The following is a 12,338-nucleotide window of genomic DNA, read 5'->3' as shown; positions in this document are numbered from 1 at the left end:
GTTCCACGGGATTGAAATAACTGTGGAGATTGTTACAGACTTCCAGGTGTGTTTGGGTATCTTAAATATCAATTTAATAGAACGAATTGTTTTTCTATACTTTAAACTTCTCTGTGTCCTATATAAATTAGCACAGAAATTGTCTTGAAATAAATAGTTATAAATATTCTGTCAGTGAATTAATTTTTCTCTTACTATGTGCATTATAATTTTAGAGGCTGGATGTTCATAATGATTGATGTTCATATTGGTGGTTATTTCTGTCTATTACATATTCAACTATAAAAGATAACCAAGTTTATATGAGACCTAGATATTTAAGAGAGTTTTGAAGTGAACTATTTTATCAGACATTCCTATTCCTGTTTTCATTTCTATGTGCTCTGGTTTTCTCATTCTACAAACTTTTTTTAAGGTAAGTTGAATCAAAATTATATTGCACTCAAAAACCACCAAATACCCATTATTAGTTTTTCCCCACTTTGGACCTGTTTCAGAAACTCGACCAAACTTTGTTTATTAAGTAATTATTTTGCCTAGTTTTTTCAAAACATACAAAGCTGTCAGCCAGGGCTTTTTATCAATATAAAGGTAAATTGTGTTACTGTGTTGCACTGAATTCTAGCAAAAGTTAAGTATTTTCTATTTTAGTTACTCAGAATTTATGGAAAAAGTAAACATGTGGTTTCTCTTAAGTTTTTTAAATATTGGAAAATTTGCCAAAGATTATCATTTGGAACCCAGGAAATCCCCAGACCACAGGATTTCATGATCAATGATCTCTTTCAGTTCTCTTCCAACTTGGGGTTCTTTTATTCTAATGCCAACTCAGTTTTCATTACTGATGTTTTCCTTTTTTTCAAGCAGTATATTGGTAGGAGTGGACATGCAAATTTTGGAAGATATCTTTTATCCATATAATTGAATCTGAATTGTAGGAATTGACCTCTCTCTTCAGTGTTTTCATCCTGTTTCTAAGAGTGGTAGCATCAGTTCTGTTGATTTTTTGCAGAAAAAACAGTTAACTACTGGCAGTTTGAGATGTTGCAGTTTTTTCCTCTATATGGATATATCTTCTTGACTGGGTCATTTCAGGGCCTTAATAATCTAAGCAGAGAGCTTGACCTTTTTATATACCCTATGTATCATCTGTTTAGAAAATGAAGTCTGTGAAATTATTTCTTTGTGTAGCTCTTGCTAATACTCACTAGTTTGTTATTAGTGTGTGAATGGAGCTGAAGAAACTATAGTGGAACCAATTGTTTTTTACCTTACACTTTGTACTGGTGACTCAATTGCTGCTTGTTTCTCTGAGCATACTAAGGAGAAAAAAAGGTAAAGACAAAAAGCCATTCTATCCTATATTAGGGTTTGGCTATTGCTACTGCTTTTTTAAAAAAATACACATTTAGCACCAGGTTAGTTCAGCAGTGAATTAAGTATGATTCTTCTGCCTTCAAAATTCTTAACAGGTAAGTTGAGATATGGACAAAGGAGCAAGCAAGTAAGTCAGAGTTTAATTAAGTGCTTAAGTAGGCCTATCCACTGAGTTCTATAAAATTCTTCAAGGAGGTAGCCCATCTCTTGGGCAGAGGGCCAGGTAAATCTGAACTTGCCTGGTACATAGTTTTGGGGAGTTGTGTTGTATCAAAAATGTAATTGAATACAAGTAAGTTTAGTTTTTGCATTCGTCTTTTTGACTATGCCTTTCTTGCCTTTTACTTCTGAGCATGCCATTGACTGTCCTTAGCACTAGCTGCTGTCAGCTAATATACAAGTGAAGCAGGTATTTTCTAGCACATTAGCATGCTACCCCTTTTGTTCCTATGTATAACCTTTGGTGAGGAGGAGACCCAGAAGTAGAAGCTCTTTTCACCTGTATTCCTCTAATACATTTAACTTGTAACCTTATTGCTAATCATTGATTATAATCTTATGAATCAAGTATTAGAATGCATCCTTTTAACCTGAGTTGGAGAGCATATTTCTTATAGCTTATTTCATCTTGGTGATGACTCATGTTTTTACAAGTTAAGATTAGAAAGAATAATATTAACTTTTAAAATGGTAATTTAAATTTACTAGATCGCATGACTAGTGAGATAACCTAATTTTCTAATGTTTCCAAGATGGTTTATGTTACCACATGGTGGAGCTCTTTTATAAGTTAGTGCAGTTAAAAAAAAAAAAGTTCAAATCACTAATGAGGGTTATCATTAGGGCTGTTCAAATGAACTGAACTAAATGTAGCTTAATAGATTCTTCAAGTGTTGATTGTAGATTTTGACTTCAACTATAATATATATAACTGAAGTTTAAGCATTTTAAGATATTCAATATTAATTTAAATAATAATTAAATATTAAATACACATATTTAAATATTAAAAAGATAGTCTCAAGAGTATTCTTAATTTTTCTTTTACTGCTTTGTATAAATTTTATTGACTTACTTTTTTCTGTATTTGGTAATTGTAGATAGTTAGAAAATGAACCGAGGGTTAATGAAATGAAAACATTTGTAATCCTTCCGCCTAGAAATAATAATTAAATTTTGGTACATTTTTTGCCCTTCCTTCCTTTAAAATTTTTTCAAAAAATTGGAATAAAAATATACACAGAATTTTCTGTGTTGCTGTCTTTTTCTCTTAACATATCTTTGGTATTTTCCCATGTCCTTAAAATCTTTGAAATGTTTTAAGGGTTTTATATTATTCCATGACATAACTCCATCATAATTTACTTAACCATTGAATTTTAAGATATTTGTGCTTTTCCACTATTTTTGCTATTATAAATAATTCTTTAAACATCTATTATAGTAAGTCTTGACTCAATTCTCCAATCATTTTCACTGGATACATTTTTAGATGTAAAATTGACCTCATAAGAATGTTGATGCATATAACAAAGTGCCCTTCAATTAACACTATTCTGAGGCTCAATATTTTCAAAATGTGTTTTTTGGAAAGTAGTGTTTTCTCTTTTGCAAAATGCTTGTTCTTGTCCTTTGCCTCTTTTTTCTTTATGTTTTATTATTTCTTTTCTTGGTATTTCTTTTGGCTAGGTAAAAAGAATTATTTTTCCTCTGTAAACAATTTTTAACTTCTCAATCTGCACAATGAGAGGTGAATCAGATTACCTCTCCAGATTGAAAAATCTTGAATCAAACTGAACTAAAAAAAGAACAAAACATATAAAGCTACATTAATCAAAACATTATAGTACTGGTAAACAAGGTTAAGTAGGCCAGTGGAACAGAGAATCCAGAAATAGAAATCACACATGTATACAGTCTTTGCACACAGAGGTACAAAGATAATTCAACAGAGGAAGGACATTCCTCTCAACAAATGATGCTTGGAGCCATTGGACATCTATCTGCAGAAAATGAACTTCAATCCCTACCTTGCACTGTGTATAAACATTGACTCAGTTGAATCATATACCTAAATTTGTAGAAAATGGCATAGAAACAAGAAAATCTTTGTGACTTTGGGTTAGGGAAAGATTTCATAGATAATACCACCAAAAGCTTAATTCATAAAAGAAAAACAAGTTGAGCTTCATCAAATGAAAAACTTATGCCCTTTGAAATATACTATTTAAGAAAATGAAAAGCCACAAACTGAGTAGATTTTTTTTGCAAAACAGATATTGTAAAAAGGTTTGAACCCAGAATGTAGAAATAACTTACAGCTCAGTAAGACAAATAACTGAATAGAAAATTGGTAAAAGATTTGAAAAGACCCTTCACCAAAGAGATATGAATGTTAAGTAAGATTTGAAAAAATACTTAATGTCATTAGTCTTTGGGAAAACGTATCAGTACACATGCACAAGGATAACTAAAAAACAACAGAAATTACTGTGGCATATTCATATAGTGGAGTGCTACTCAGCAATGAAAAGGAATAAATACTATTAAATAGAACTATGTATTAAATACTATTAGATACAGCTATGTATTGAGTCCTCAGGAACAGTATGCTAAGTGAAAGAAGCCAGACAAAAAAGACCACCAACCATATTACTCCAATTTGTATGACGGTCAGTAAAAAGGAATTGAAGTCAGATCAATGTTGCCAGGGACTGGGGGCTAACAAAGTTGATCTCTTAAAAAAACAAAAACAAAACCACCAAACTCCAGTATTCCAAAAAATGAATATTTATCATATGAATATCAGATAGTAGATAATGTTGAGGCAGATATGATGCAGTGGAATGAGTGGTAGATTCATGGTTTAAAATAGTAATGCTGCTGATGATAACTAACTGATTCAGTGGGTACAATGCCAGGCACCTTGCTGATTACTTGAGAACATCTTCACTGTCAATTTTCTCCATGACTCTATATGAGTAGACACTTATCCCTATTTTAGTATAAACTGAAGCTTAATTAGATTTCAGAAAGTAGCCCACAATTACACAACTAGATTCAAACTCTTGAATGTTTGACACCAAAATCCATGTTTTTAACATAAATAATAGGGTGTAAGTCCCAAGAAGACAGAGAGTTTATTTTTATTTCCATTTTCACTGCTGTATCCCCAGAGTCATATCCATGGCAGTTACATAATGAATATTTCTTGAAAAATTGTTAGAGATCTCAAATTGGAAGATATAAGAAAGCAAATTGGAAGATGCAAAGAAACCTGTTTGAAGATAAAGATATGACTTTTAAAACTGTAATTTGTTAGTTAGACTGCTGTTTTTCCTTTAGTCATTTATCATATCAAATGACTTTGTGTTAAATTGTGTGGTCTGTCTCTTAATAAAATATGCTGTTTTAAAAAGTGAAAATGACTACAGTGCAGGATTTTGTAGTTGAATCTAACCTTCATGGCTTTAAGGATGTTTTTTTTCCCTCTAGCAAATCTTGGTGGCATCCAGGTATAAGATCAGACCAAGTGTATATTATTGGTTAGAACTAAAATGCAAGCTCTTTCCATTTGTGTATGTGTATATATATACACACATATAAAATCTTAAATACTTTAGTCTAGAAATTCTATTTCTAGGGCTCTCCTAGTTAGAAACTGATCATTTCTTTTGCATAGATACACAAAAATATTTGCTTGTGAATAAATCATCCAGTTTTGTAACATTGACCTCCATTGTAATCTGGTTCCCTCTAAAGAACCAAATCAAATATAGGTGATTAAAATATTTAATAGTCTTAAGTTTAGAAGGGGCATTTATTTTTTTCCATAGAAAAGTGTGTCTGAAGATGACACTTTAAATATGAGGTTAGTTGGAATACAGCTAGAACAAAACAACAGCAACAAGTTTTATAAATCATCTGAAGTAAGGTCATATATTTTGCTCATGCTAACATTCCTCAGGTCTTTAAAAATCAACCTATTTATACAACATCTCATTTAGGCATTTTATCTTTTCAAATGAGTTTGTGTTTGAATTGTGTTGGGTAGGTCCTACTAAGATTTGCTGTTTAAAAAAAATAAACATTTTCAATTTTAATAACTTTAGTTACTTCATTTTCAACTTTGAAAAGAGTCAATAAAAAAAAAATAAGACTCCAGTTGCTGAAAACAGACACCTTGAGAGCAGTTAGGTTCAGCAGGTGATAGCCTTAGAGCAAAGAAGCAAACCAAAGTCATAAGTAAGCATAAAAGTTTTAAAAGTGTGTTAGTTTACTTATTTATTATTTATTTTTATTAAATTTATATTATAGAGACAACTTTTTACATTTTAGTAGTTCCTGAAAAATTGACCATAAATATAAACATATATAAACACATGTATAAAAGTTGATATCCATTCTTTTTATTAAAACATACCTTTCTGTCATTATAACACTCAAACAGCATAAACTTTGTATGTTCAGAATCATAAATAGTAAGTAGTTAATATTGTTTGAAAATCAAATTTATTAAGGTATAATTTATATATCATTAAAATCAACCAGTATTGAGTGAATATTTCAATAAGTTGGACAAGTGTATTTAACCATGTAATTACCACCACTAAGATATAGGAATTTTTGATTACTCTGGAACGTTATGTCATTCTTTATAGTCATTCCCTAGCACCTCCATTTCTGTCCTTATGCAGCCACTGATTTACTCTCTGACATTAAAGATTAGTTTTGTCTTTTCTGGAATTTCATATGAAAGGAATCCCACAGTATGTACTCTTTTGTGTCTGGCTTCTTTTTCTCAGTGTAATAATGTTGAGATTTGTCTATGTTGTGTTTATTAGTATTTTTCCTTTTTATTTTTGAATAACATTCCATTGTATGGATATACCACAGTTTATCTATTCATTTGTTTTTGGATATTGGGTTGTTTCCAGATTTTGCTTTTTTATGAATAAAGCTGCTATTAATACTCATTTACAAAGTTTCCACTTCTCTTGGGTATAAATATCTGGGAATAGAATGCTAAGTGTGGTGAAAAGTATATTTTTAACTTTATAATAATTTGTCAATCTTGTTTTCCAAAATGGTTGTACCATCTTACATTTCCACCAGCAATGTTTGAGTGTTCCTTTGCCCTATACCCTCATCAACCCTTGATATTGTCAGTCTTTTTAATTTTAAGCATTCTGGTAGGTGTATAGTTGCAATACAAGTTTTAAAATATTTTTTACCAAGTAGCTAAAATGAAAGAGAAGTTTAAAGTTGGCTAATGATAGATTTTTTTTATTATCCATAAAATTTGAAATTACAGAACAATTCTTTTCCAAAAGCTTTTGTTTAATTGAGATTTCAAAACAATGTAATTGTCACATACTTTTCAGCTCTGTTGCAATCTCCTATTAAGAGTAAACAAATAGTTCTAGTTGTTTAATAGAACATCAGATAATTTGGTTACTTCTTTTATTTTCTATTTAATATAATACAAATTTTATCTATAAAGTATATAAAACTTGCATATTTAAAAAGTGATATATATTTTTAGGGGAAAATGTGTATCTAATGATAATGATCGTCATCACTCATTGACTTCTAATTATATGCCAGGCATCATATCAGGGGTTTTATGTATATATATATATGATCTCATTTAATTCTTAAAAAGTGAGGTTACGTATTATTATTTTCATTTTACAAAGAAGACAATTATGGTACTGAAAGATATGAATTTCACAAGGCTGCAAATTACTTGAATCAGTAGATTGATAAAAGAATGAGTGAATAAAATCAGTGATAAAATGAATTAGAGCAAAGGGAGGATATTCAAAAGTTGGCTTATTTTTTAAAAACAATTTATGTTATGAGCTCTAAATCTTTTAACATGGCTTTGATGATATTGCATTATTGAAAAATGAAAATATTTACTCAAAGAAATGATTCACCCCTAAATTGTACACATAAGTTGTAATTTAACTTTTTTATTTTTCTAATAATTCTTAAAGGCTTCTAAAATATTACCTTACAATATAAAATTTAATTGTTTGTTATTAGTGTAGAATTAAATACTCTCAAGTATATGCCATCATAAGGATTTAAAAACATTTATTTTGTTATGCTAAGTAAGAAAAAAAACATGTTTAATACAATTATAACACAGTATCCAATGTGTAAATGATTTAATGACATATTTGAATCCTTTTTTCTTCCCCAGGAAGATTATATTCAGAAGAAAAAAGAACTATGGGGAGTCTGTATCTTTATTGCAGCAATTGACCTAGATGAGATGCCATTCACTTTTACTGAGCTACAGAGAAACATAGAAACCAGGTAAAATTTCTTACATCAGTATGGGCCTCTGGCATTAAAATTGATTTTGAACTTTCCTTTTAATAGACTTTAGGGTATTAGTGAGAAATGCTAAAAATAAATTGTAAAGGATTTAGGTCAGCTAGTTAACTGTCATTCTCTCATTGAGCCCCTAATGAGGGTGTATGTATGCTGTGCTTTTTAAAAAATGTATCAGTTAGTGTCCTGAGAAAATTTTCATTGTATCTTTCAGTATCTGTAAACTTCTTAATTATAGCTATGGATAAGGTGGACAAAAAAGCAAGAATTTGTAAAGTAAGCTTGTTATATTAAAACCTTTATAAAAGTAGAGTATCTCAAAGAAATTTTGTTAAGATTTATTAATGTTTAAGATTAATATAATAGATATTATATATGTTTAGAGGCTAAATATTCATTGGAGTATCTATTATAATACTTGCCCCAATAATTACTTAATGTTTGTTATTGGACTTATAACCTTTGAAAGAAGAGTTTACTAATTTGTTTCCATTAACTCATAAACTTTATCTTGAGAAGCCTTCTAGAACTTATGGTCAGTCAGATCTTTTTGTTTGCAGCATATTTACAAAATGCAACAGTAAATAATTTTTCCAAAAAATAGTACTATATGTTTCTTCTTGGATAAAGCCATCTAGAATTAAACATAATTGAGGTTTTATCCAAATGAGATTAATTAAATTGTTACATTTTTTGGTAATACTTTTTCTTACTACCTCTAAATAAAATATGGCAACAAAGGCCTTCTATATTCATATTTTACCTATTGAATCTGAATTGATTTACTTCTCAGGGATTTCATAATTTAAGTTTATTAAATAAAATCACTAAGTCTAAATAGTTTATATATAACTGAAAATTAAAAATATAAACAAATTTCTATATTAATTTATTCATTTACTCAGCAAAGGTTTTAGTATCCTCAGAATGGGAAAGGATATGGATGTTTGGGTTGCAGTAAACTGGGTTTAAAACTGGGTTCTGTTGTTTTACAAACTATATAATTTGGAATGGATTGCTTAGGCTTATTAAATTTTAGGTTTCTCATCTGTGAAATGAACATTATTAGCTACTTCATAGAATTATAGGAATTAAACAACTTATAATGAGTAGAGAGGTAAATAGTTCATAGAGTCAGTACCTGTAAAGGCATAGTCACTGATGAGGTGTGAATCTCTTTCCTTTTGTAGCCACCCTCTGCCCCATGTCTTCTCCTTACGAGAAAAAGGAAGGAAAGAAAACTTAAACAACTGTTAGGCACTATGATACTATGCTAGGTTCTAATGGTATAGATGGAGATATGAGAACTAGTCTGTGACCTCAAGAAAATCAATCCAGTGAGGAAGAAAACACTTAAAAGATGACTGCATTAAAGTGTTATGTAGCTACTCATAGACTACCAAATAAATATGACAGAATAGGGCTATTGCATCTTTTATCTATAAGATGAAAGATTTTTCTTGGCAATCTTTTCCTAAAATTTTTTCCTAAGAGTGTTCTTAGTGTAACACTTATTTATAAATTGGACATGTCATAAGTAATCTCCCTTACAATAAATGCAGTAATGTATTTGGTACAGTTTTTCTTAGGATATCTAGTGTTCTGATAATTATTCTGGAATGTTATCTAGACCACTGCTTCTTAAACATCCTCTGGTGAAGGACTTTTAAAAAAAAATTTCTGACATATATGTCATGGACTGGTATTTTTTTTAAATATAAATTTATTACTAGAAAAATTTTAAAAAATCATAGTAAACACAGGATCAATTTTTAAATTATATTTAGCAAGCAGAAAGTGTCAAATTGCCATAAAATTTTTAAATGCTTACTCTCAATTTCTGTACTTATTTAATTGTGTACTGGTGACAGTTCACAGACGAGTATGAATCCATAGAGCAATGCTCTAGAATATGTAGTTATTTACAGATCTATGTCTTTATTCTATTTTAATGCCTGCCTTTCCTCCCCTCTCTTTTTTCCTTCAGAGGGCTATAAAAGGAGTAGAGACTCACTTAAGTTACCCCTCTTTATAGTAACAATTCACAGCTTACATGGTGCTCCATGGATAGATGTTGCCATGTATCTCATAAAAACTGGTACTGAGAGGGCACTGCTATTCTAAGGTTGACTTTTTCTTCTCTGGATATATCTGCACATTTGCTCCATTCTCTTATTCTAAGTAACATCCTAATTGTCCATATCTTTTTACTCCTTCATTTTCTTTTCCACATAGCTTGTCATGACTGCCCCAATCCCTTCTTTATCAGGGGCAAATTTTAATAACCTTCTTTTGGGTTCTGTGTCCTCTGCTAACTAGCTGAAGCTATTATTTTTCAAATTCTAGAGATAAATTTTAGTGGTCCATCCCATTTTTGGATTGGAGCCTATAATTCATTGGTTGCTGCACAGCCTATAGATGGGCCTCTAACTACTCTTTAGTTCAGTTAGCTGCTTTGGTATAATTCCATAGATAAACTTGATTACAAATTAGTATGTAGGGTGCAGTTGATGATTCCTGTCTTTAGTGCCCTATTTTTCAGTAGTGAAAAATGTATGTACTGGTATTTCAAATGGGTTAATTTTCATAGAAAACAATATGATTTAAAATAATTATTTAAACAACTTAAATATTTTAATTGATTTGCCTTTTCTCTTTCCCAACAATTCAGTCCTAAAACTATCAGTGGGGAGAAGAAAGTAGGTGTGTGCCTCTATGGTGGGGGAGAGCCATGGGGCCCAGAGAAGGATGTCATGTCCAAAGTAGAGTGAGGAGGACATCCACACGGGGCCAGCGATGGGCTGCTCCTTCAGTGTAGGAGGCCGAGCAGGGTGTGCAGGTGGCTGGCGTAGAGAGTCATGGCACATCTGAGGTGAAGTCAGTTTGGGGTTGAAGTCAGAGTCCTTCTAGGGTGAGGAAGGGGTCATGTGGATGGGTGAGGGCAACCCAGGATGGGGAGTCATTCCAGACAGGAGAGGAAAGTGCCCATGTCGGGGAATGGAGATGGAGATGGTTACATACGGTAGGGTGGGAGGACGGGGAGGGGGTGATTAAATGAGTAAATAAAATAAACATAAATGGAGTCCAAATTTCTCACTGTCAAAGAAAAGTTATAAGTATGGAAAGGGAAAACTGGAATGAGCGATGTGGTTTTGTTTGAAATTGGATAAATGGTTGTGAACTTACAGTTGTAAAAACACATAGGTAGGTAGCTATAGAAATAAATATGTATGTATGTATCTGTCATGCCCTTTTTTTTTCTTTATTCTTGATGATAAATGGATATAGGCATATGTATATAGATATAGGGGTATAGGTTGAAAACCAGTTGATTTTTTTCTCTTCAAATTTAAATAAAATGCAAAGAGTGATTCTTTCCAAAGGATATAATAGTAATTTGGTGTAGAGCTAATAATATTTTGAATTGAAATGTGTATGCTTTGAAAATGAAATAAAATGAATGTTTTAAGTAGCAGATTCACTTTTCCTATTCTTTCCTTGTAGTGTCTATAAATTCTTTGACTTAATAAAAGAAATTGATACCAGTACCAAAGTTGATAATGCTATGTCACGACTGGTGAAGAAGTATGATGTGTTACGTGTGCTCTACAGCAAGCTAGAAAGGTAAAATAAAACTTTTTTTTAGGATTACACCCTCGTTTTTCATGACTCTGTTCATGATTAGATTCCGTCTGGGAACTATTACATATATTTAGTAAACTTGTTAAGTATTACCCCTTATATTTGTCTCCTCTACTATTAGTTTCTTATTAAATCTTAGCTTTCTTATTTATCCATTGATGTGTATGCATTCTTCTTACTCCAAAATTAATTGTTTTACTATCCTTTCATGTTTCTCATTTGTTTTAACAAACTTTAAGCTTAATTCCCACTTTAGCCTTCTCTGTCAGAAGACTTCTAGTTCTGAAGAGAAGAGGAATTAAATTTAAACTTCTCCCTAATGGTGTTACTTAGTATAGAAAAAGATTTAGTTTAGCAGCATTATTTTTTTTTATTTTTTCATAATTCATTTTATTATCATTAATCTACATTTACATGAAGAACATTATGGTTACTAGATTCCCCCTTTCACCAAGTCCCCCCCAAAAAACCCCATTACAGTCACTGTTCATCAACGTAGTAAGATGCTGTAGACTCACTACTAGTCGTCTCTGTGTTGCACAGCCCTCCCTATGCCACCCCCACACATTATACATGCTAATCGTAATGCCCCCTTTCTTTTTCCCTGCCCTTATCCCTCCCTTCCCACGCCTCCTGCCCAGGTCCCTTTCCCTTGGGTAACCATTAGTCCATTCTTGGATTCTGTGATTCTGCTGCTGTTCTGTTCCTACAGTTTTTCTTTGTTCTTATACTCCACATATGAGTGAAATCATTTGGTACTTGTCTTTATCCGCATGGCTTATTTCACTGAGCATAATACCCTCTAGCTCCATCCATGTTGTTGCAAATGGTAGGATCTGTTTTTTTTCTTATAGCTGAGTAATATTCCATTGTGTATATGTACCATATCTTCTTTATCCATTCATCTACTGATGGACACTTAGGTTGCTTCCATTTCTTGGCTATTGTAAATAGTGCAGTGATAAACATAGGGG

The 12,338-nt window shown here is 31.4% G+C and overlaps 1 protein-coding gene across 3 annotated transcripts in view; it reads left to right on the top strand.

The window, feature by feature from the left end:
• RB1 (RB transcriptional corepressor 1) overlaps positions 1 to 12,338 on the top strand; it is a 165,870-nt gene that overhangs the window by 39,087 nt on the left and 114,445 nt on the right. For 2 of the 3 annotated variants that reach the window (XM_036904000.2, XM_036904019.2), the window contains 2 exons: positions 7,589 to 7,704; positions 11,227 to 11,346. In XM_036904000.2, the coding sequence (XP_036759895.1) occupies positions 7,589 to 7,704; positions 11,227 to 11,346 (236 nt within the window). The remainder of the gene's footprint in view (positions 1 to 7,588; positions 7,705 to 11,226; positions 11,347 to 12,338) is intronic. The other variant, XM_057494514.1, reaches the window with a different exon arrangement.

Source organism: Manis pentadactyla, chromosome 17, assembly GCF_030020395.1.
Source record: "Manis pentadactyla isolate mManPen7 chromosome 17, mManPen7.hap1, whole genome shotgun sequence".
Classification (NCBI taxonomy): domain Eukaryota; kingdom Metazoa; phylum Chordata; class Mammalia; order Pholidota; family Manidae; genus Manis; species Manis pentadactyla.
The sequence above is the reverse complement of the archived record's forward strand: the minus strand, read 5'-3'. Positions and strand labels throughout refer to the sequence as shown.